This window comes from Papio anubis, chromosome 17, assembly GCF_008728515.1.
Source record: "Papio anubis isolate 15944 chromosome 17, Panubis1.0, whole genome shotgun sequence".
Taxonomy (NCBI): domain Eukaryota; kingdom Metazoa; phylum Chordata; class Mammalia; order Primates; family Cercopithecidae; genus Papio; species Papio anubis.
In genome coordinates, this window is record NC_044992.1 from 17,027,001 (window position 1) to 17,046,824 (window position 19,824).

A 19,824-nucleotide genomic window follows, 5' to 3' on the forward strand; every position below is an offset into this window, starting at 1 on the left:
GCATTTGGGAACCAGCACTGGAAAGTCCCCTATCCCCTTCTGGGCCACACAGGCCGAGCTGAGCCCCTTCTTCCTGCCTCCAGGCCAGCGGGCCAGCGTGGTTCTGGGTAAATCCCAAACCCTCTGGGACTCGGCCAATGGCCAGCCCCTCCATGTACTTCCTCCAAAACCTGGGCATTCCTCTTTCTTCCATCCCTCTTTGAGGGGTCTTCTGGGGTGGCCCGGCCAGCAAGTCAGCTGGGAGAGCCTTTACCCTGGATGCCGGGCCGGCAGATGCTCTGCTCTGAGAGGCTCCCACCCCGGGTCCTTCCCTGACCCAGGATTCTGCTCTGTGGGCAGGGGCAGGTTAGACCCCCGCCTGAGCCCCAGCCCCTCAAATCATAACCACACGGGCTCTTGGGCGTTGCCTGCCCCAGCCCCCACCTGCAGAGGTGGGGAGGGGCTGGCCAGGAGGGACAGGGCTGCGTCGCCCCATGCGGGTGGGGCTGGGCTGTGCCCTTCCGTGGCCGTGGCCGTGGCCGTGGACTGCATCTCTAGCCCCATTAGTATGCACTCCCTCACTCTGGGCCACGTAATCTGTTTATGCACCTATGATATCAAAAACAGGAGGCAGGTGCTGCCGTCTTGCGTTCCTGGGAGTCAGAGGAGGGGACGTTTTATGTCTACAGTGGCTTGGCAGCCCCTAATCAACGTCTGCTAGAAGGAACAGACAGATTCCAGATGGCGTGGCAGTGATAGAGGAGGTGTGTGTGTGTGCATGCGTGTGTGTGTGTGAGTGAGCATACATATGCCTGTGTGCACGCGTGTGTGTGTGCTCAAGCGGCCTCCCTGGGACAGGAGCAGACCCTCCTCAGTGCCCAGCATGGCTGGGTCATGCTTGAACACGGCCACGAAGGAACTAGATTACAGGATCCAGCAGGCCCCAGGGGACGAGGGAGCGGGAATTGCTCTGCTAAATGCTTTTGAGCTGTCAGGAAGGGCTGGGAGTGGTGGGTGGGGGACAGTGGGGAGGAGCTGGTGGTGGGGGTGCGGGTAGCTCCCCAGTGACCTGGCGCTGGGCAGCCGGTTTTGCCTCCCGTGTCGGTGGCTGTCCTTGGCAAGGCTCAGCTGCAGGCAATGTGGGAGCGGGAATTACAGAGCACACCTCCGACACAGAAGTTGTCAATATGCGCACAGCTGGTAGGGAGGCTCAGGCGAAGGGGGGAATATTAAGAGCTGCGTGGGGGAGCAGGCAGGGTGGGGAGGTGGGTGGGAGGGTGCTTTCTGAGGCAAAAGGAAGTGGCCCATCTGAATCGCTCATCCTCTGCCTCCTCCCTGCCCGTCCTCCCTCCCTCCCTCCCGTTTTCTTTTCACAGATAACCAGCCCGAGTCATGCAGTCTTTTCGAGAAAGGTGTGGTTTCCATGGCAAACAACAGAACTACCAGCAGACCTCGCAGGAAACATCACGCCTGGAGAATTACAGGCAGCCGAGTCAGGCCGGGCTAAGCTGCGACCGGCAGCGGCTGCTCGCCAAGGAATATTATAACCCGCAGCCTTACCCGAGCTATGAGGGTGGCGCTGGCACGCCCTCTGGCACAGCGGCCGCAGTGGCCGCCGACAAGTACCACCGAGGCAGCAAGGCCCTGCCCACGCAGCAGGCCCTGCAGGGGAGGCCGGCTTTCCCTGGCTATGGCGTCCAGGACAGCAGCCCCTACCCGGGCCGTTATGCTGGTGAGGAGAGCCTGCAGGCTTGGGGTGCCCCACAGCCACCACCCCCACAGCCGCAGCCCCTACCAGCGGGGGTGACCAAGTATGATGAGAACTTGATGAAAAAGACAGCAGTGCCCTCCAGCAGGCAGTATGCAGAGCAGGGCGCCCAGGTGCCCTTTCGGACTCACTCCCTGCACGTCCAGCAGCCGCCGCCGCCCCAGCAGCCCCTGGCATACCCCAAGCTCCAAAGGCAGAAGCTGCAGAACGACATTGCCTCCCCTCTGCCCTTCCCCCAGAGTACCCACTTTCCTCAGCATTCCCAGTCCTTCCCTACCTCCTCCACCTACTCCTCCTCTGTCCAGGGCGGTGGGCAGGGTGCCCACTCCTATAAGAGTTGCACGGCGCCGACTGCCCAGCCCCATGACAGGTCACTGACCGCCAGCTCCAGCCTGGCCCCGGGGCAGCGGGTCCAGAATCTTCACGCCTATCAGTCGAGCCGCCTCAGCTATGACCACCAGCAGCAGCAGCAGCAGCAACAGCAGCAGCAGCAAGCCCTTCAGAGCCGGCACCATGCCCAGGAAACCCTCCATTACCAAAACCTTGCCAAGTATCAGCACTACGGGCAGCAAGGCCAGGGCTACTGCCAGCCGGACGCAGCTGTCCGGACCCCGGAGCAGTACTACCAGACCTTCAGCCCCAGCTCCAGCCACTCACCCGCCCGCTCCGTGGGCCGCTCGCCTTCCTACAGCTCCACGCCGTCGCCACTGATGCCAAACCTGGAGAACTTTCCCTACAGCCAACAGCCGCTCAGCACCGGGGCCTTCCCTGCGGGGATCACTGACCACAGCCACTTCATGCCCCTGCTCAATCCCTCCCCAACGGATGCCACCAGCTCCGCAGACACCCAGGCTGGCAACTGCAAGCCCCTTCAGAAGGACAAGCTCCCCGAGAACCTGCTGTCGGATCTCAGCCTGCAGAGCCTCACGGCGCTGACCTCGCAGGTGGAGAACATCTCCAACACCGTCCAGCAGCTGCTACTCTCCAAGGCTGCCGTGCCGCAAAAGAAAAGTGTCAAGAATCTCGTGTCCAGGACCCCGGAGCAGCACAAAAGCCAGCACTGCAGCCCCGAAGGCAGTGGCTACTCGGCCGAGCCCGCAGGCACACCGCTGTCAGAGCCGCTGAGCAGCACGCCACAGTCCACGCATGCAGAGCCACAGGAGGCCGACTACCTGAGCGGCTCTGAGGACCCACTGGAGCGCAGCTTTCTCTACTGCAACCAGGCCCGTGGCAGCCCTGCCAGGGTCAACAGCAACTCGAAGGCCAAGCCCGAATCTGTGTCCACCTGTTCTGTGACCTCTCCTGATGACATGTCCACCAAATCTGACGACTCCTTCCAGAGCCTGCACAGCAGTCTCCCACTCGACAGCTTCTCGAAGTTCGTGGCGGGTGAGCGGGACTGTCCGCGGCTGCTGCTCAGTGCGCTGGCACAGGAGGACCTGGCCTCCGAGATCCTGGGGCTGCAGGAAGCCATCGGTGAGAAGGCCGACAAAGCTTGGGCTGAAGCACCCAGCCTGGCCAAGGACAGCAGCAAGCCACCCTTCTCACTGGAGAACCACAGCGCCTGCCTGGACTCTGTGGCCAAGGGTGCGTGGCCCCGGCCTGGGGAGCCAGAAGCCCTGCCTGACTCCTTGCAGCTGGACAAGGGCGGCAATGCCAAGGACTTCAGCCCAGGGCTGTTTGAAGACCCTTCTGTGGCCTTCGCTACCCCTGACCCCAAAAAGACAACTGGTCCTCTCTCCTTTGGCACCAAGCCCACCCTTGGGGCTCCTGCTCCAGACCCTACCACAGCAGCTTTTGACTGTTTCCCGGACACGACCGCTGCCAGCTCAGCGGACAGTGCCAACCCCTTTGCCTGGCCAGAGGAAAACCTGGGGGATGCTTGTCCCAGGTGGGGATTGCACCCTGGCGAGCTCACCAAGGGCCTGGAGCAAGGTGGGAAGGCCTCAGATGGCGTCAGCAAAGGGGAGACCCATGAGGCTTCGGCCTGCCTGGGCTTCCAGGAGGAGGACCCCCCTGGGGAGAAGGTGGCCTCATTGCCCGGGGACTTCAAGCAGGAGGAGGCGGGTGGGGTGAAGGAGGAGGCAGGTGGGCTGCTGCAGTGCCCCGAGGTGGCCAAGGCTGACCGGTGGCTGGAGGACAGCCGGCACTGCTGTTCCACCGCCGACTTCGGGGACCTCCCACTGCTGCCGCCCACCAGCAGGAAGGAGGACCTGGAAGCTGAGGAGGAGTACTCCTCCCTGTGTGAGCTCCTGGGCAGCCCCGAGCAGAGGCCCGGCATGCAGGACCCGCTGTCACCCAAGGCCCCACTCATCTGCACCAAGGAGGAGGTGGAGGAGGTGCTGGACTCCAAGGCCGGCTGGGGCTCTCCGTGCCATCTCTCAGGGGAGTCCGTCATCCTGCTGGGCCCCACCGTGGGCACTGAGTCAAAGGTCCAGAGCTGGTTTGAGTCCTCTCTGTCCCACATGAAGCCAGGTGAAGAGGGGCCTGACGGGGAGCGAGCTCCAGGGGATTCCACCACCTCGGACGCCTCTCTGGTCCAGAAGCCCAACAAGCCTGCTGTGCCCGAGGCACCCATTGCAAAGAAAGAGCCTGTGCCACGGGGCAAAAGCTTACGGAGCCGTCGGGTGCACCGGGGGCTCCCCGAGGCTGAGGACTCCCCATGCAGGGCACCAGCGCTGCCCAAAGACCTCTTGCTCCCTGAATCCTGCACAGGGCCCCCACAGGGACAGATGGAAGGGGCCGGAGCCCCAGGCCGGGGGGCCTCAGAAGGGCTCCCCAGGATGTGTACCCGTTCTCTCACGGCCCTGAGTGAGCCCCGCACACCCGGGCCTCCAGGCCTGACCACCACCCCTGCACCCCCAGACAAACTGGGGGGCAAGCAGCGAGCCGCCTTTAAGTCGGGCAAGCGGGTGGGGAAGCCCTCACCCAAGGCTGCCTCCAGTCCCAGCAACCCGGCCGCCCTGCCTGTGGCCTCCGACAGCAGCCCAATGGGCTCCAAGACCAAGGAGACGGACTCGCCCAGCACGCCTGGCAAGGACCAGCGCTCCATGATCCTTCGGTCGCGCACCAAAACCCAGGAGATCTTCCACTCCAAGCGGCGGAGGCCCTCTGAGGGCCGGCTCCCCAACTGCCGTGCCACCAAGAAGCTCCTTGACAACAGCCACTTGCCCACCACATTCAAGGTCTCCGGCAGCCCCCAGAAGGAGGGCAGGGTGAGCCAGCGGGCAAGGGTCCCCAAACCTGGTGCAGGCAGCAAGCTCTCTGACCGGCCCCTCCATGCACTCAAAAGGAAGTCAGCCTTCATGGCGCCGGTCCCCACCAAGAAGCGGAACCTGGTCTTGCGGAGCCGCAGCAGCAGCAGCAGCAATGCCAGTGGCAATGGGGGAGATGGGAAGGAGGAGAGGCCTGAGGGTTCCCCCACCCTCTTCAAGAGGATGTCTTCTCCCAAGAAAGCCAAGCCCACCAAGGGCAATGGTGAGCCCGCCACAAAGCCCTCACCCCCGGAGACCCCTGACGCCTGCCTCAAGCTCGCCTCTCGGGCGGCCTTCCAGGGGGCCATGAAGACCAAGGTGCTGCCACCCCGGAAGGGCCGGGGCCTGAAGCTGGAAGCCATTGTGCAGAAGATCACCTCGCCCAGCCTCAAGAAGTTCGTATGTAAAGCGCCAGGGGCCTCTCCTGGTAATCCTCTGAGCCCATCCCTTCCCGAGAAAGACCGTGGGCTCAAGGGTGCTGGGGGCAGCCCAGTGGGGGTGGAAGAAGGCCTGGTAAATGTGGGCACCGGGCAGAAGCTCCCAGCTTCTTCTGGGGCCGATCTGTTATGCAGAAATCCAACCAACAGATCCTTAAAAGGCAAACTCATGAACAGTAAGAAACTGTCTTCGACTGACTGTTTCAAAACTGAGGCCTTCACATCCCCAGAGGCCCTGCAGCCCGGGGGGACTGCCCTGGCACCTAAGAAGAGGAGCCGAAAAGGCCGGGGAGGGGCCCTTGGACTCTCCAAAGGCCCACTGGAGAAGCGGCCCTATCTTGGCCCGACTCTGCTCCTGACTCCCCGAGACAGGGCCAGTGGCACACAAGGGGCCAGCGAGGACAACTCTGGTGGAGGAGGCAAGAAGCCAAAGATGGAGGAGCTGGGCCTGGCCTCCCAGCCCCCTGAGGGCCGGCCCTGCCAGCCCCAGACAAGGGCACAGAAACAGCCAGGCCACACCAACTACAGCAGCTATTCCAAGCGGAAGCGCCTCACTCGGGGCCGGGCCAAGAACACCACGTCTTCACCCTGTAAGGGGCGTGCCAAGCGACGACGGCAGCAGCAGGTGCTGCCCCTGGATCCTGCAGAGCCTGAAATCCGCCTCAAGTACATTTCCTCTTGCAAGCGGCTGAGGTCAGACAGCCGGACCCCCGCCTTCTCACCCTTCGTGCGGGTGGAGAAGCGAGACGCCTTCACCACCATATGCACTGTTGTCAACTCCCCTGGCGATGCGCCCAAGCCCCACAGGAAGCCTTCCTCTTCTGCCTCCTCTTCCTCATCCTCATCCTCCTTCTCCTTGGATGCAGCCGGGGCCTCCCTGGCCACGCTCCCTGGAGGCTCCATCCTGCAGCCACGGCCCTCCCTGCCCCTCTCCTCCACGATGCACTTGGGGCCTGTGGTTTCCAAGGCCCTGAGTACCTCTTGCCTTGTTTGCTGCCTCTGCCAAAACCCGGCCAATTTCAAGGACCTTGGGGACCTCTGTGGGCCCTACTACCCTGAACACTGCCTCCCCAAAAAGAAGCCAAAACTCAAGGAGAAGGTGCGACCAGAAGGCACCTGTGAGGAGGCCTCGCTGCCACTTGAGAGAACACTCAAAGGTCCCGAGTGCGCAGCTACCACCGCTGCCGGGAAGCCCCCCAGGCCTGACGGCCCAGCCGACCCGGCCAAGCAGGGCCCGCTGCGCACCAGTGCCCGGGGCCTGTCCCGGAGGCTGCAGAGCTGCTACTGCTGTGATGGCCGGGAGGATGGGGGCGAGGAGGCAGCCCCAGCCGACAAGGGCCGCAAACACGAGTGCAGCAAGGAGGCCCCGGCAGAGCCCGGCGGGGAGGTGCAGGAGCACTGGGTGCACGAGGCCTGTGCCGTGTGGACCGGCGGCGTCTACCTGGTGGCTGGGAAGCTCTTTGGGCTGCAGGAGGCCATGAAGGTGGCCGTGGACATGGTAAGAGGCCAGCCCAGCCAGGGTGGGGAGTGTGGGGTTCCAAAGGACAGGCAGGCAGTCGGGGGAGCCCCTTGTCTCTCTAGTACTACAGTGTGGGCCAAATGTGTCTGCGGTCTTGGGATGATCTGCAGAGTCCTCAGCCTCTCCGGGGTGTGTGGGGGAAGTGGAGGCACCCGTCTGGCTAAGGCAGGTCACACTCGCCTACCCTGTCCCAGGAGACTTCCCCCTGTGGCCCCTATGCCCAGCCACCGCCACTCTCCCACTCACCTGGCATCTTCAGGCTCCAGCCCCACCCAGAGTCCACTGGGCCCCTCCCCATGCTGTCACCGGAGATGCTGAGGCCCAGAGAACAGGAGGACTCCCAAGATTGAACGTCAGGACAGCCCTGGGCGGTGCAAGAGCAAGTTGCCCACCCTCTGTTCCTGTCTCCGTTGCCTCTGGGATGGAGCTAGGGGCTCAGGGGAAGACCCTCCCCGGCGACACAGGCTTGGTGCTTGGACCCAGTCACAGGGTTCCACCCTCTGCAGGACAGTCCATGGGGTCACACAGTCACAACAGGCAGGGCGGGTCAGACCTGGACCCTCTTGCCACTGGCTCTGAGACCAGCTTTGGAAGCCATAGTCACTGAGCGCCAATGTGAGAGAGGGAACTCTGGGGCCGCGCCGCCATGCACTTTTGGGGCTGTGACCTGCCCTCTCTGTGCCTCCGTCCCCCTCGCCCCTAACGTGGGTGTGAGGGTGCCCATGGAGGAGGGTCGGGAGGGTTAAAGGAGGGCACCTCCGAGCCCACCGAGCGCAGCAGCCCTGTGACAGTAGGTGCAGAGGGGCCTGGTGGCTCTGGTGACAGCGGGCTGACGTTCTTAATGGTGTCACCACTTCCCCAGCACCATATGGTACCTCTGTGCCCAGGCCAGTGGGGGCGGTAGGATCCACCTCTCCCCCAGGGCCATGCTCCTGCCCCACATTCAGCCCCGACTCCACTGCCTCATCCAGACTTCCATGGAGTGGCGCTCCCGGCTCCCAGTGCTGTGTGGTGGCTCTCAGTGGGGACGCCTACAGCCTTCTCTGAGTGGCCCTTGCCCTGAGTCCCGCCCCCTCCACTCCTTCCTTCAGCCGCCTATGTGCAGCTGAGGTCACAGGGGAGCCAGAGGCTCGGGACAAACACTGCCTGCATCTGAGTGATTCAGTGACCTGGCAGAGTGGCCCCAGCAGGTAGCTTCACCCCTCCCCTGCCCAGCCTCCTCCCCCATCGTGGTGCTGCCCAGCTGCTCCTCGCAGTACACCCCTGCAGCCCCTCTGAGCAACCCCTGCTCCTAATGGTTGCCGTAACGTTGCCTGGCCAAACCAAGGTCCCGGTGGGGGACCACTGTGTTAGCCGCCCACGCCTCCTAGTGTGTCTTGAGCACCTGCTTCCCACTGCCCATGGGGATGGCTAGAGACCTTCTCCACACCCAGACGCCCTGCCCACCTCACTCCACCCTCCGCCTCAGAGGAAGGCTCGCCCCGACAGGACACCTGCAGCTTCCTGGTGCCACGGGCCTTGCTTGTCCAGCAGATGGTGGCCTTGGGCCTCTTCCCTCTCCCCTTCCCAGTTACAGTGATGTTTTGCCTCTCTCTCTGTCTGTCTCTCTCTCTCTCTCTCTCCCTCTCTCTCTCATATTACTGGCTCCTTCCCAGCGCTTTGAAACAGGTTCAAGTCTCTCCCATCATCAAAAAATGACCCTCAGATCACCAGCCCCAGCTGGCTGCCACCTTCCCTCCTTCACAGCCCCATTCCTGAAAGCCTTGTCCCCACGGCGTCCTCGGTCAAGCATCCTCACCACGAGCTGCCTCCATGCTCCCTGACACTCACGTCCCACCAGGCTGGGATCAGGTCGTCTCCATGTTCCCTGCAGGCAGCACTGGCCGGCTGAAGGGAGGAGGGGTCTGCCCTGAGCACCGACCGCCCCATCCTGTCCCCGGCCCGTGGGTGTCTTACCACCCATGCACACACAAGGTCCTGCTGGACTGAGGAGACAGTGTGTGTTGGAGAGGCGCTAGCTTCCCTATGCCGCACGGGGGCTGGAACTCGCCAGCCCAGCCCATGCCTGTCCATTGCGCCATGCTCCAAAAATGGCCTGACAGCCTGCATGATTGGGGCCGCCCCGGGAAGGTCGGAACCAGGAACACCCTGCCAGAGAGATGGGACATCCTGGAAGAATGGGCAGGGTCGGGGGCTTCCCAGGGTCACTTTTGGCTCACCACCCCTTCCTGCCTCAGTGGCTTGGGGGCACCACGCTCCTTGGACCCCGATTCAAATCTCAGCTCTGCTGAGGGCTAGTTCCATAGCTCCAGGCGAGTCACGCATCCTCTTGAGAACCTCACAATGTCAAACCCTGTTAGCAGGATTGTGGGGTTCTGTGGATCACGTGGGACCTGTCTGGCATGTGGAAGGGGTTTGGGGTGCAGCTGCATCCCCGGCCCCAGCACTGCCACACCCCTTGGTCCCTTGACCTCACTTTTGTGCTCTGGAGGGCAGAACCTCTGAGCCAGCCCTCGTGGAGGGCTCCATAGCCTTCTCCCTCGATGGCTGTTTCTGGGAGCTCCCCCCGCCTGCTGTCTCTGAGCCCTGCCTGCCCCTCCCCCAAAACCATCGTAGACCCCTACCTCCTATCCAGATGGGGCCTGGCCATGGAATGCTTGGGGTGAGAGGAACCCATAGCAGGCTCCAGGCATCGTTCGGGGGCTGGGCGGTGTCTGCAGAGGCCCCACCTGTGGCAGGGTTTACATGCTGTAGCCCCGGCCCTCCTCTTGGGTAGCTGGGGTCAGAAGGGCCTGAGGCCTCACTCTCTCTGCATCTCAGTTTCTTCACATCTAAAATGCCATTCAAATGCCTGCCTGAGGGTGGTTGGGGCCTCCATGCAGTAAGTGGAGAGAAGCCTTCAGCCAGAGGACCCCCATAAACCTTAAACATCCAGACACTGAGGGCCACTCACGGACAGCGGCTGGCTTGTGTGTCATCATCCCTTTTGGGTTAGCAATTGGGGACGCTGGACCCCGGATCCCCAGGAGGCCATCCCAGACCAGGCAGGAAGAAGGCCTCAACCCTGAACTGAAAACCTGAAATTCTAGAACAAACCCCAGAGCCCACTCCCAGTGTGGGCAGCGGGGAGGGGAGCGTTCTGACATTTCTCAGCTGCTGTGGGTGGGATGGAGCGCCCACCCTGAGCATGTGGGGTCCTGTGGGCCCCTGCTCCAGCCTGGAGCCAGCTGTGGGGGTCAGAGACCAGCCTGGAGCCCTCCAGCAGGTTACTCAGCCTCTGCTGTCATTGGTAACCTGGGTAAAATAACAGTAATCCCATCACAAGGTTGCTGTGGGCATGAGACTTCCAGCCATGCCTGGCACATAGGAAGCTATTGTCATTTGTTTCACTGGCTTTGCACCTGGGCACAGGCCGCCGCCCTTCTGCTGCCTTCGCTACCTCACCCCCTGCCCCCAGCACGGTGGCACTGTGCCTCTGGCACCTGGTGACCTCTCCCTCCCCAGCCTCAGGTTTGCTTCACTCTTCCAAGGGCCTTTTTGGCGTGACTATCCTGTCCCGGCCATGTCCACTCCAAGCAGCTGGTCCAGGTGTGGGGCAGGCCCCAAGCTCAGCAGAGGACAGTTTTGAGACTTAGAGGAGGACGGCATCAGATTTACATGAAGTCAGCATCTCAAGGGATTAGCACGTCACCGCCTCCTCTCACAGGTCTGAGAGCCGGTCCCCTGGAGGGTGCAGGTCGCATCCTAGGTAAAACAGTCCCAGCCTAGCTTCAGTGCTCCTGCTGCCAGAAAGGGTAGAAAACCACGCTGATGCCTTCGCTGTTGCCTGGAATGGGAAGCCTCAGTTTCACCATCATCTGTAAAGTGAGATTAATGAAAGGGGCCCACAGAGGGCCGTTAGAGCCAGTAGGCCGGGCGCGGTGGCCACACCTGTAACCCCAGCACTTTGGGAGGCCTAGGCAGGCAGATCACCTGAGGTCGGGAGTTTGAGACCAGCCTGGCCAACACGGTGAAACCCCGTCTTTACTAAAAATACAAAAATTAGCTGGGTGTGGTGGCATGTGCCTGTAATCCCAGCTACTCGGGAGGCTGAGGCAGGAGAATCACTTAAACACAGGAGGCGGAGGTCGCAGTGAGCCGAGACCATGCTCTTGCACTCCAGCCTGGGCGACAGAGCAAAACTGTCTCAAAAAAAAAAAAAAAAAAAGAGCCAGCGGACAAGGACACACTCCACACCCAGCACGCAGAAAGCATGCAGCAGATGCTGACTGGTAGCCACAGCCATGGTGGTAACTGGCATCACTGGCCCAAGGGGGTCTCCCTACCCAATGTACCAGTCCAGGTGGTGCTAAATGACCCACGCTTGTGGGCATGTGCACCCCAGTGCTGAACCTCCTTCTGGGAGATTTTCAGGCACCATTTTGGAGAAGGGAGGCGGGGACCACAGCTGGCCGGCTAGCCTGTAAGGCTTTTTTTTTTTTTTTTTTTGAGACAGGGTCTCACTCTGGTGCCCAGGCTGGAGTACAGGCAGTGGTGTAATCTCAGCTCACTGCAGCCTCGACCTCCCAGGCTCCAGCAATCCTCCCACCTAATCCTCCTGAGTAGCTGGGACTACAGGCGCACACCACCACCCCTCACTATTTTTTGCAGAGACAGAGTTTCACTATGTTGCCCAGGCTGGTCTCAACCTCCTAGACTCAGACGATCCTCCCACCTTGGCCTCCCAGAGTGCTGGGATTACAGGCATGAGCCACTGCACTCAGCCTACCAGCATGTAAAGCTTGAGGGCTGGGCTCCAACTGGAGACTCACCTGCCTTTCCTTTCTCTTCATCAGACGTGTTCCAGCTGCCAGGAAGCCGGGGCCACCATTGGGTGCTGCCACAAAGGATGCATCCACACCTACCACTACCCGTGTGCCAGCGATGCAGGTACGAGCCCGCCCGGGAACAGGAGGGCATTGGAGCCCATCCAGACAGTCCAGGGGGACCCTGGGCACAGCTCCCCAAACCCAGGCCCCATCTCACTCTTCAGTTTTCCTCCTCTCTTGCCCCAGCAATTCTTTATCTTTCTGTCCGCATAGACCTCTGCTGGGCAATGCCAGGGATATGGAAATGAGGCATTCCCCAGTCACCTGCTTGAGGGGTGCCCAGAGCAGTGAGCGAAGATAGAGGCGTAAATTACAATGTGGAATGCTGTCTGTGGAGCCGTCATTGCCAAGGGGCGGGGAGGATCTCAGGCCTCAGAGAGAAAGGGGCATTGGGGGTTGGGCCTTTGAAGGATGAGTAGGAGTTCACTGAGCAGAGACAAGGGGAAAGGCACTACTATGACAGCAAAAACCAAATGAGTTGGGGGTGATGAGATTCAAAACAGAGGCTGAGACCCATGATCTCCTGTTGGCCACAAGGAGCAATTGTGGAAGCTCTGAAGCAGGGTAACGGGGTCTGGAGGTAGGCCCAGGCTCCCCTCATCCTCCCCCCAAGTCCCTCCTCTCACTCATGTATTCATTTGTTCCACAAGCATTTATTAAGCCCCTACTATCACTGGGCACACAGAGTGACACTGCATGGACTGGAGCTACCCAAGAGCCCTTACCTGTATCGATCAGGTGGGGAAACTGAGGCTCAGAGACATTCCTTATTTCATCCAAAGAAAGCAGTTGCTTATGGTACAATATTCGTCATTGGTGACAACAATGTTTTGGGAGATTTGGGGCCAACTTTGGCCTGGATTCAAACCCTAGTGATAGTGGGGGTTTTCGTTTTTGTTTGAGACAGGGTCTTGCTCTGTCACCCAAGCTAGAGTGCAGGGGTGCAATCATGGCTCACTGCAGCCTTAACCCCCTGGGCTCAATCATCCTCCCACCTCAGCCTCCCGAGCAGCTGAGACCACAGATGTGCGCAGCCATGCTGGCTCCTAGTAGTGTGTTTATTTTTATTTATTTATTTATTTATTTTTGAGACGGAGTCTCACTCTGTCTCCAGGCTGGAGTGCAGTGGTGCGGTCTTGGCTCACTGCAACCTCTGTCTCCTGGGTTCAAGCGATTCTCCTGGCTCAGCCTCCCAAGTAGCTGGGAGTACAGGTGTGCGCCACCACGCTCAGCTAATTTTTATATTTTTAGTAGAGTCGGGGTTTCACCGTGTTGGACAGGATGGTCTCGATCTCTTGACCTCATGATCTGCCTGCCTTATCCTCCGAAAGTGCTGGGATTACAGGCGTGAGCCACTGCGCTCGGCCCCTAGCAGTGTTTTTAATGTGTGGTCTTGAGCAAGTTGGTCAGTATCTCTGCACGCAGTTTCCCCACCTGTATGATGGAGATGATAATAGCCTCTTCTCTGCAGAGCTGCTGGGAGGAGAGTGAAATAATGAACACTACCCACACAGTGCTGCCTCAGTCCTGTTTTGGGTCCAGCCTCTGTGACCTCTCCCCTGTACCCTCAATCCCTCCCAACTCGGGCCTGGAAAGAGGTGAAGTAATAACCCACCTCCCAGCAGACAGAGCCCAGGTCCCCCAGACTCCCATCACTCTCCCAGCAGCCCCACCTACTGCCTCCCCTCCTCACCTGATGCCCTGCTGGCTTTGCCTGGACAGAGGGGACCACAGCCTGTACCCCACCTGCCTGCTGGGTCCCCAGCCAGTGTCAGCCCAGTGGAGCTGCCCCAGGGAGGACACAGAGGACTTCGAGTGCTGACAGTTCCTTGGCAGGGGCTGAGCTGCCCATACCCAGTGGGGAGGGGGCTTGCTGGAGCTGGGTCGGGGAGGATTCTCACTGGCTCCACCCTCCCACTCTGAGCAGTGTGAGCCAGAGTTTAACATGGACCCTGCCACTTGCCCAGGCATGTGGCCGCACTCCTCTTAATAGCTGCCACGAGTCGCATTCCTCCTTCCACAGTGATTAACTTAGCGCCAGCTCCACTCCCAGCCCTGCGACAGGCCCATGTTGTTTCCAGCCATCTTCACGGATTGGCTGCCTCACCCACAGCACACAGCATGGCGTGGACAGTCCCAGGACTTAATGCCCTGGCTTTCTTGTTCCATGTCTATGTTCTTTCTCCTACCCCAGCGCTGCCCAGTCCCCCAAGGGGCTTACCCTTGAGTGGGACAGACAGCAAAACCATGGTTCTTGGCCACAGTTAGGGAGACCAGACAGGAAGTAGAGTATGCACTGTGGGAGAGGTTCATCCTGTCTGAACCAGGAAGAAATCTAGGAAGACTTCCAGGAGGAGGTGACATTTAAGCCAGGCCTGAAAAAATCGGGGGAGCTGGGCAGAAACTATTTAGTGGTGGGACTTGTATACTAGGCTTTGAGCAAGAGAACTTTTGTTTCAGGTAAAATCCTAGAAGGATTCCTCATATAACAGGGATCCCTGTAGCGCCATGAAGATTGAGGCAGGAAAGGGACTGGGAATGCTGTAAATGGAGACATACACCTCAGAGACTGCGCTGGCACAGAATCCATGGGACTTGATGATGAGGGAGAGGGAGGTGGCAAGCCTGATGCCCAGCTTCCCCGTGAAGGGGAGAAGTAGGGTACGGACGTGCAAATGGAGTTATTAGCTGCTGCTGCAGAGCTACTGGCCCTTCCAGGCCCAGCTTCATTTCTGCAGCGCCAGCCCTTCATTATTCCTCAAAAGGGCATGAGTTGGCCACAGACTCTGCTGGGAGCAGGATGATCTAGGGTGGCCCCAGCTGGACCAGCTTGCCTTTGCTCTATGCGGTCTCATCCTCCAGCAGGCTGGCCTGGGTGCGTCCTCATGGCGGCAGCAGGGCTCTGAGAGAGTGGAGGTCACAGGGCCTCTCACAGCCTAGGTCCTGGACTTCACCACGTTCTGTTAGCCAAAGCAGATCCCAAGTCCAGCGCAGAGACGTGCAGGCCACCTCTCCATGGGGTGAGCTGCAGAGCCAGACCACAAAGGACCCGGGTGCGAGGAGGGGACGGGGCTGCTCTGCCAGGCCATCTACACACACGGCAGTTCCCTTTGGCCACACTGCAGCAGAGGCCGCTGGGGACATACAAAGTGTGGGCATCTGGGCTCAGGACCGAGTGTCGCCCATCATCAGCAGGCGGGGGCTCATCAGAGCTCTGGAAGGGACAAGATAGCGGGGTTGTGTTCACCATGGAACAGCTGGCTGAGGAGGAGGGTGGACCCCTGGGAAACTGAGGAACAGCTGCCAGAGAAGGCGAGGGGGAACAAGTAAGCTCGAGAGTGAAGGTGGGGAGGACGGGCGCTTGGGGTACAGGGAGGGCCCCCAGGGCGACTCTCTCTGCCAGCCAGGCGGCGGGGGGTGGGGTGGGAGTGAGAGGGCACTGAGGGAGCGGGCTGGTCAGGCTGATCCGATGTCTGGCCAGGGAGGAGCCCCAGGCCTCTGCATCAGGCACTGGGACTGCAGGGCACCAGGGCTGCCCATTGGCTGCCAGCCTCTGCCCTGCACCGCGCTGTCCTGGCCTACTCATCTTGCCACTTTCCAATCCTTGTTAAGGAACCCACTTTGGAGACAAGCAGTGACTCTGAAGAGCAGGCAGAGGCTGCTACACCCCAGTGTCCTGTCTGAACCTTTCCCCACTCAGGCCCTGGGGCCAACCTGTCAGTGAGCACCCAGGTTCCCCAGGTGCAGGCACCAGGTCAGGAGCCAGATCATTGAGGATTGGCCTTGCCCAGTCACTCCCGCTCCGTGCCCCATGTGGGGTGGTGCTGGGGCAGTGCTGAGGGAGCCAGTTTGGAAGTGGCAACCTTCTACCCTCAACTTCCCTTGGTGGGAGCGCCTGCAGTACCCAGGCGTGCAGGGGCAGGCCTGGGGTTTTAGCCCAGTGTCTTTGGAAAATCTGGTCCAGCCCCAGAACCGCATCTGGCTTGCCTGAGCCAAGGGAAGGGGAACAGCCGTGGCACATCTGCAGCTGCTGGCCCTGAATGGCAGTTTCCAGGTCCAAGGCACTCCCAGCTTCTGGAGACAAGGGGAGACCGCCTAAGAGAGGCCTGCTACCGCCCAGCCCTGCCCTCAGGGCTGCAGAGCTGTCCCCGCCCTGCCTTCTGGCCACCACCCTGTCACGATGCCATTGCACAGAGCCAGCTCCAGTGTGAAAGGAAGATTGTGTTGAAGACAGCACCAGCCTTCAGCTACATTTGGGTCTGGGGTTCAGAACAGTGGCTGGTGAGGCTTGGGGGGAGGGGAGCCCAGAAGGGGACTAGGGGCTGGGGGGGTCCCTGGGGGAAAAGCCAGCTTCTCCCTAGGTGGCAGCAGGCAGGGGAGTGGGGACTCGCTGAGATAGCAGCACATCCCGGGCCTAAGTGGGCATAAGCACTGGCCATGCTCGGTTGTCTTCTCTGCCCCGCCTCCTGCACCCACTGCATGCCACACATGTGCAGGGTGGTTTATTTTTAAATTTTATTTGTTTTATTTTATTTCATCGGAGACAGGGTCTGGCTGTGTTGCCCAGGCTGGAGTGCAGTGGTACAATCATAGCTCACTGCAACCTCCGCCTCCCAGGCTCAAGTGATCCTCCCGCCCCAGCCTCTCCAGTAGCTGGGACTACAGGCATGCACCACCATGCTGGCTAATGTTTGTATTTTTGATAGAGATGAGGTTTTGCCATGTTGCCCAGGCTAGTCTTGAACTCCTGGGCTCAAGCGATTCACTCACCTCATCCTCCCAAAGTGCTGAGATTACAGGTATGAGCCACTGCTCCCGCCACAGTGGTTTCTGTACACTCCCATCCTTGCATCTCCATGATAGGCATACAGTAGGTGGCATAATGCCCATTTTACAGATGTGGAGACAGGCTCAGATAAGTAGCAGATGTTCAAATCCAGGCTTGCAACACCACTACCAGTCCGTCCACAGGGGTTCATGACGTGCTCACTGGAAGTCAGTGAGCTCTTCCAGGGGCCGGGCATACATCCAGGGAAGAAGACAGAGCTGGTGCCCTCTGGGAGCTTGCCTGAGAGTGGGGCAGAAACAAGGAGCAAGGCCGGGCGCGGTGGCTCACGCCTGTAATCCCAGCACTTTGGGAGGCCAAGCGGGGTGGATTACCTGAGGTCAGGAGTTTGAGACCAGCCTGGCCAACATGGTGAAACTCCGTCTCTACTGAAAAAACAAAAATTAGCCGGGTGCGGTGGCGCATGCCTGTAATCCCAGCTACTCCGGAGGCTGAGGCAGGAGAATCGCTTGAACCCGGGAGGCGGAGGTTGCAGTGAGCCAAGATCGCGCTACTGCACTCCAGCCTGGGTGACAGAGTGAAACTCCATCTCAAAAAGAAAAAGAAACAAGGAGCAAGAGAAGATCACACAGGTCAGCCTCTTAGGAGGCAGTGACAAGTGCGGCTGGCAGAGTAAGGCCGGAGGGAGGGAGTGAGGGACTGCCTCAAGTGAGGAGGGGCGGCTCGTGGAACTCAGCGGGAAAAGCTCTCGGTGGAGGAGGTGAGGTGAGTCAAGACCGCCAGACCAGGAGCCTCACCCGCGCCGTGGAGTGGAGTGTGGAGGGTTTTGTGCAGGATCTGATTAACTCTTGGAAAAGAGCCCCTGCAGTCTAGAGCCGCGCGGGCAGTGCGGCTCCCCTCCTGGCGGCCGACAAAACCCCACAGCTGTGAGCCTCCACCCCGTCCTAACCACCGAAACTTCTCTTTGGTCACAGGTTGCATATTCATCGAAGAGAACTTTTCTTTGAAATGTCCCAAACATAAGGTAGGGGACCACAGTGTTTTGTAGGGGGAGGGGTGTCAAGCGGGAGACGAGCCCCACCTCGCACCTCCTTCACAGTCCGCCGCCCCTTGGCTGCGCAGCCCCGCAGGGCCCAGCCCGAGAGGGAGGGAGCACTCCTCGCCCACCCCCAGGAGCCCCGCTGCCGTCCAGCTCAGGTCCCCGTCCACTTGCGCGATGCCGCCGCAGCCGCCGAAAACCCGCCGGCGTCGGGGCATGGGCAGCCAGGGGCTAAAGGGCGTCCCTGGGACGGCCTCCCCGCAGCTCCCCAAGATAGGTGACAGAGTGGAGCAGGCGGGGGCGCGGGACGGTGGCACGGAGGTAAAGGTGAAGGTGGATGGGGTGGGGCCAGAAGGGGTGGGGCCGACGGCCTCGGGCGGAGACCCCAGCCGCGCTCTAGCGTCGCCTGGGTCGGGGGCCTGGGGGGCGGGCCCACACCGGGGGCGGGGCCTGTGGCCTTTGAGGTCCGCGGTCGTCGGTAACGGGTGGGCGGGCGTCTTTTGCAGAGGCTGCCGTTGTAATCCACCCCAACGGCCGGAGGAGCCGCCGGAGCCCGCCTGCCCGCCCGCCGCCGAAGGAGAGGAGCCGCCTGCGCAGCCCCCGGGCCTTTGAGCTGCTCCCAGTGCGGGTCCAGAGCCGATCCTTGATCCGGGTCCCGGATCGTGGATCCGGCCGCCTAGGGCTCAGACTTGCGGCCCCGGGTTGGGAGGAAAACCCGTTCCGGAGCCGCCTGCTCCCGGAACCGGACGGCACAGGGCGTTCTTGCCCACCCCAGGGGCCAGGCTTGCGGAGGGGGAGCCCGCGGAGCGGCCAGACTCCCCGGGGCGCTCAGCCTCCGGCGAGGGTGCGAGACGGCTTTGGCCTGGGGACGCTTTTCCCCTCTGGAATCTCAAGACGACGTGGCACACATTCCACGTGGGTGCTGTCGCCACCCCAGTCGGTCGTGGCGTGCAGCTGGGAGCCCTGGGCTTGGGGGTGGGGGTCGAAACAGTTCTGGAAGAGGCGGAGGGCGGCTCCTGGCTCCGTGGACTAGGCGGGGGAGAAAGGAAGCCTTTCTAAGAGCGGGCTAGGCAGGCGCTGGAGGGACCTGAGCCTTTGGAACAAACCGTGCGGAACGCTTCCAGGGGCCTTCACGCCCAGCCTTTGCCAGATCTGTCATGCGTTTCGGGCAAAGCCGGGGTAGACCTGGGCTGTGCTCAGTTAGGGGTTGCGGGCTCTCCGAGAGGTTGTGGGCGGGACTGGGACACCCTTTGGCCTCTGTTCGTCCCCTTTCCAGTCCACCCCACCCCTGGAGCCCAGCCTGGGAGCGCAAAACCCAAGAAGCGGCCAGAACGCACCTCCGGCGGACGCGCGACCGTTGTGCACCACCAGGGACCGCCGCGCCCACTCTGCACGGGAGCAGGGACAGCGCTAGATTCGTGTACAAAACCTGTGTACCCCTCTATATATATGTTACATAGAATGTATATATGTTGGGAACATGCTCGCTTCTCCCGTGTGTCGCCGCCGTGCGTCGTGCGCCCGCAGCAGAGCCCCAACCGGGCCTTTGCCGGGTAGGGGGCTACCACGACGCCCCTTGCCCACGCAGCCACCACCGGCCCGGGCCAGTCCCTGCCAGTCCGTCTGCCTGTCCGTCCGTGTCCTCAGCTCTGTCCACGCTTCGATAGGCCTGATGCAGCCCCCAGCCCAGGGCCGCCCTAGCAACTTCCTGTACATATGACTGTAAAATGGTAAACGTGTGTATTATATCTGGCCTCGTTATATAGTGTATATATATGTATACATATACATATATATAATATATATGAAGACTGTAAATGTTAAGACGACTAGTGTTCTTATTAGTATATTGCTTCACACTGAAGATTGTGTGTATCGAGCTGTTTCTAAAAGATGTTTATTTTCCTTAAGAGTAAAAAACAGTCATTGCATTCAGAAAAAAAAAAAAAAGTCAATAAAGATACAACGATTGTTTTGGAAAATCTGCAGCCCGTGGATTCCGACCAGATTCAGCTGGGAGCCGGGCCAGTCTTTAGGATGGGGAATGGGAATGAAGGGAGGGGCTCAGGGGGGCATGAATGGAGTCAGGGAGCCCGCCCTTCACAGAACAGGAAAACGCTCCGCGCCTGTGCCCCCTCTCCAGTGTGGCGACGGGTCGGGAGGGAGGAGGCTTC

General features: G+C 60.6%; 1 protein-coding gene across 3 annotated transcripts in view; it reads left to right on the top strand.

Annotated features, from left to right (window-relative positions):
* RAI1 (retinoic acid induced 1) overlaps positions 1-19,632 on the top strand; it is a 130,081-nt gene extending 110,449 nt beyond the window's left edge. For 2 of the 3 annotated variants that reach the window (XM_017950387.2, XM_017950388.3), the window contains exons 3-6: positions 1,356-6,936; positions 11,793-11,886; positions 17,586-17,635; positions 18,157-19,632. In XM_017950387.2, coding sequence (XP_017805876.1) covers positions 1,372-6,936; positions 11,793-11,886; positions 17,586-17,635; positions 18,157-18,171 — 5,724 coding nt within the window. In that variant the 5' untranslated portion in view covers positions 1,356-1,371 and the 3' untranslated portion in view covers positions 18,172-19,632. Of the gene's footprint in view, positions 1-1,355; positions 6,937-11,792; positions 12,946-17,585; positions 17,636-18,156 lie in introns of those variants that run through there. The other variant, XM_017950389.3, reaches the window with a different exon arrangement.
* The last annotated feature ends 192 nt before the right edge of the window (positions 19,633-19,824 follow it).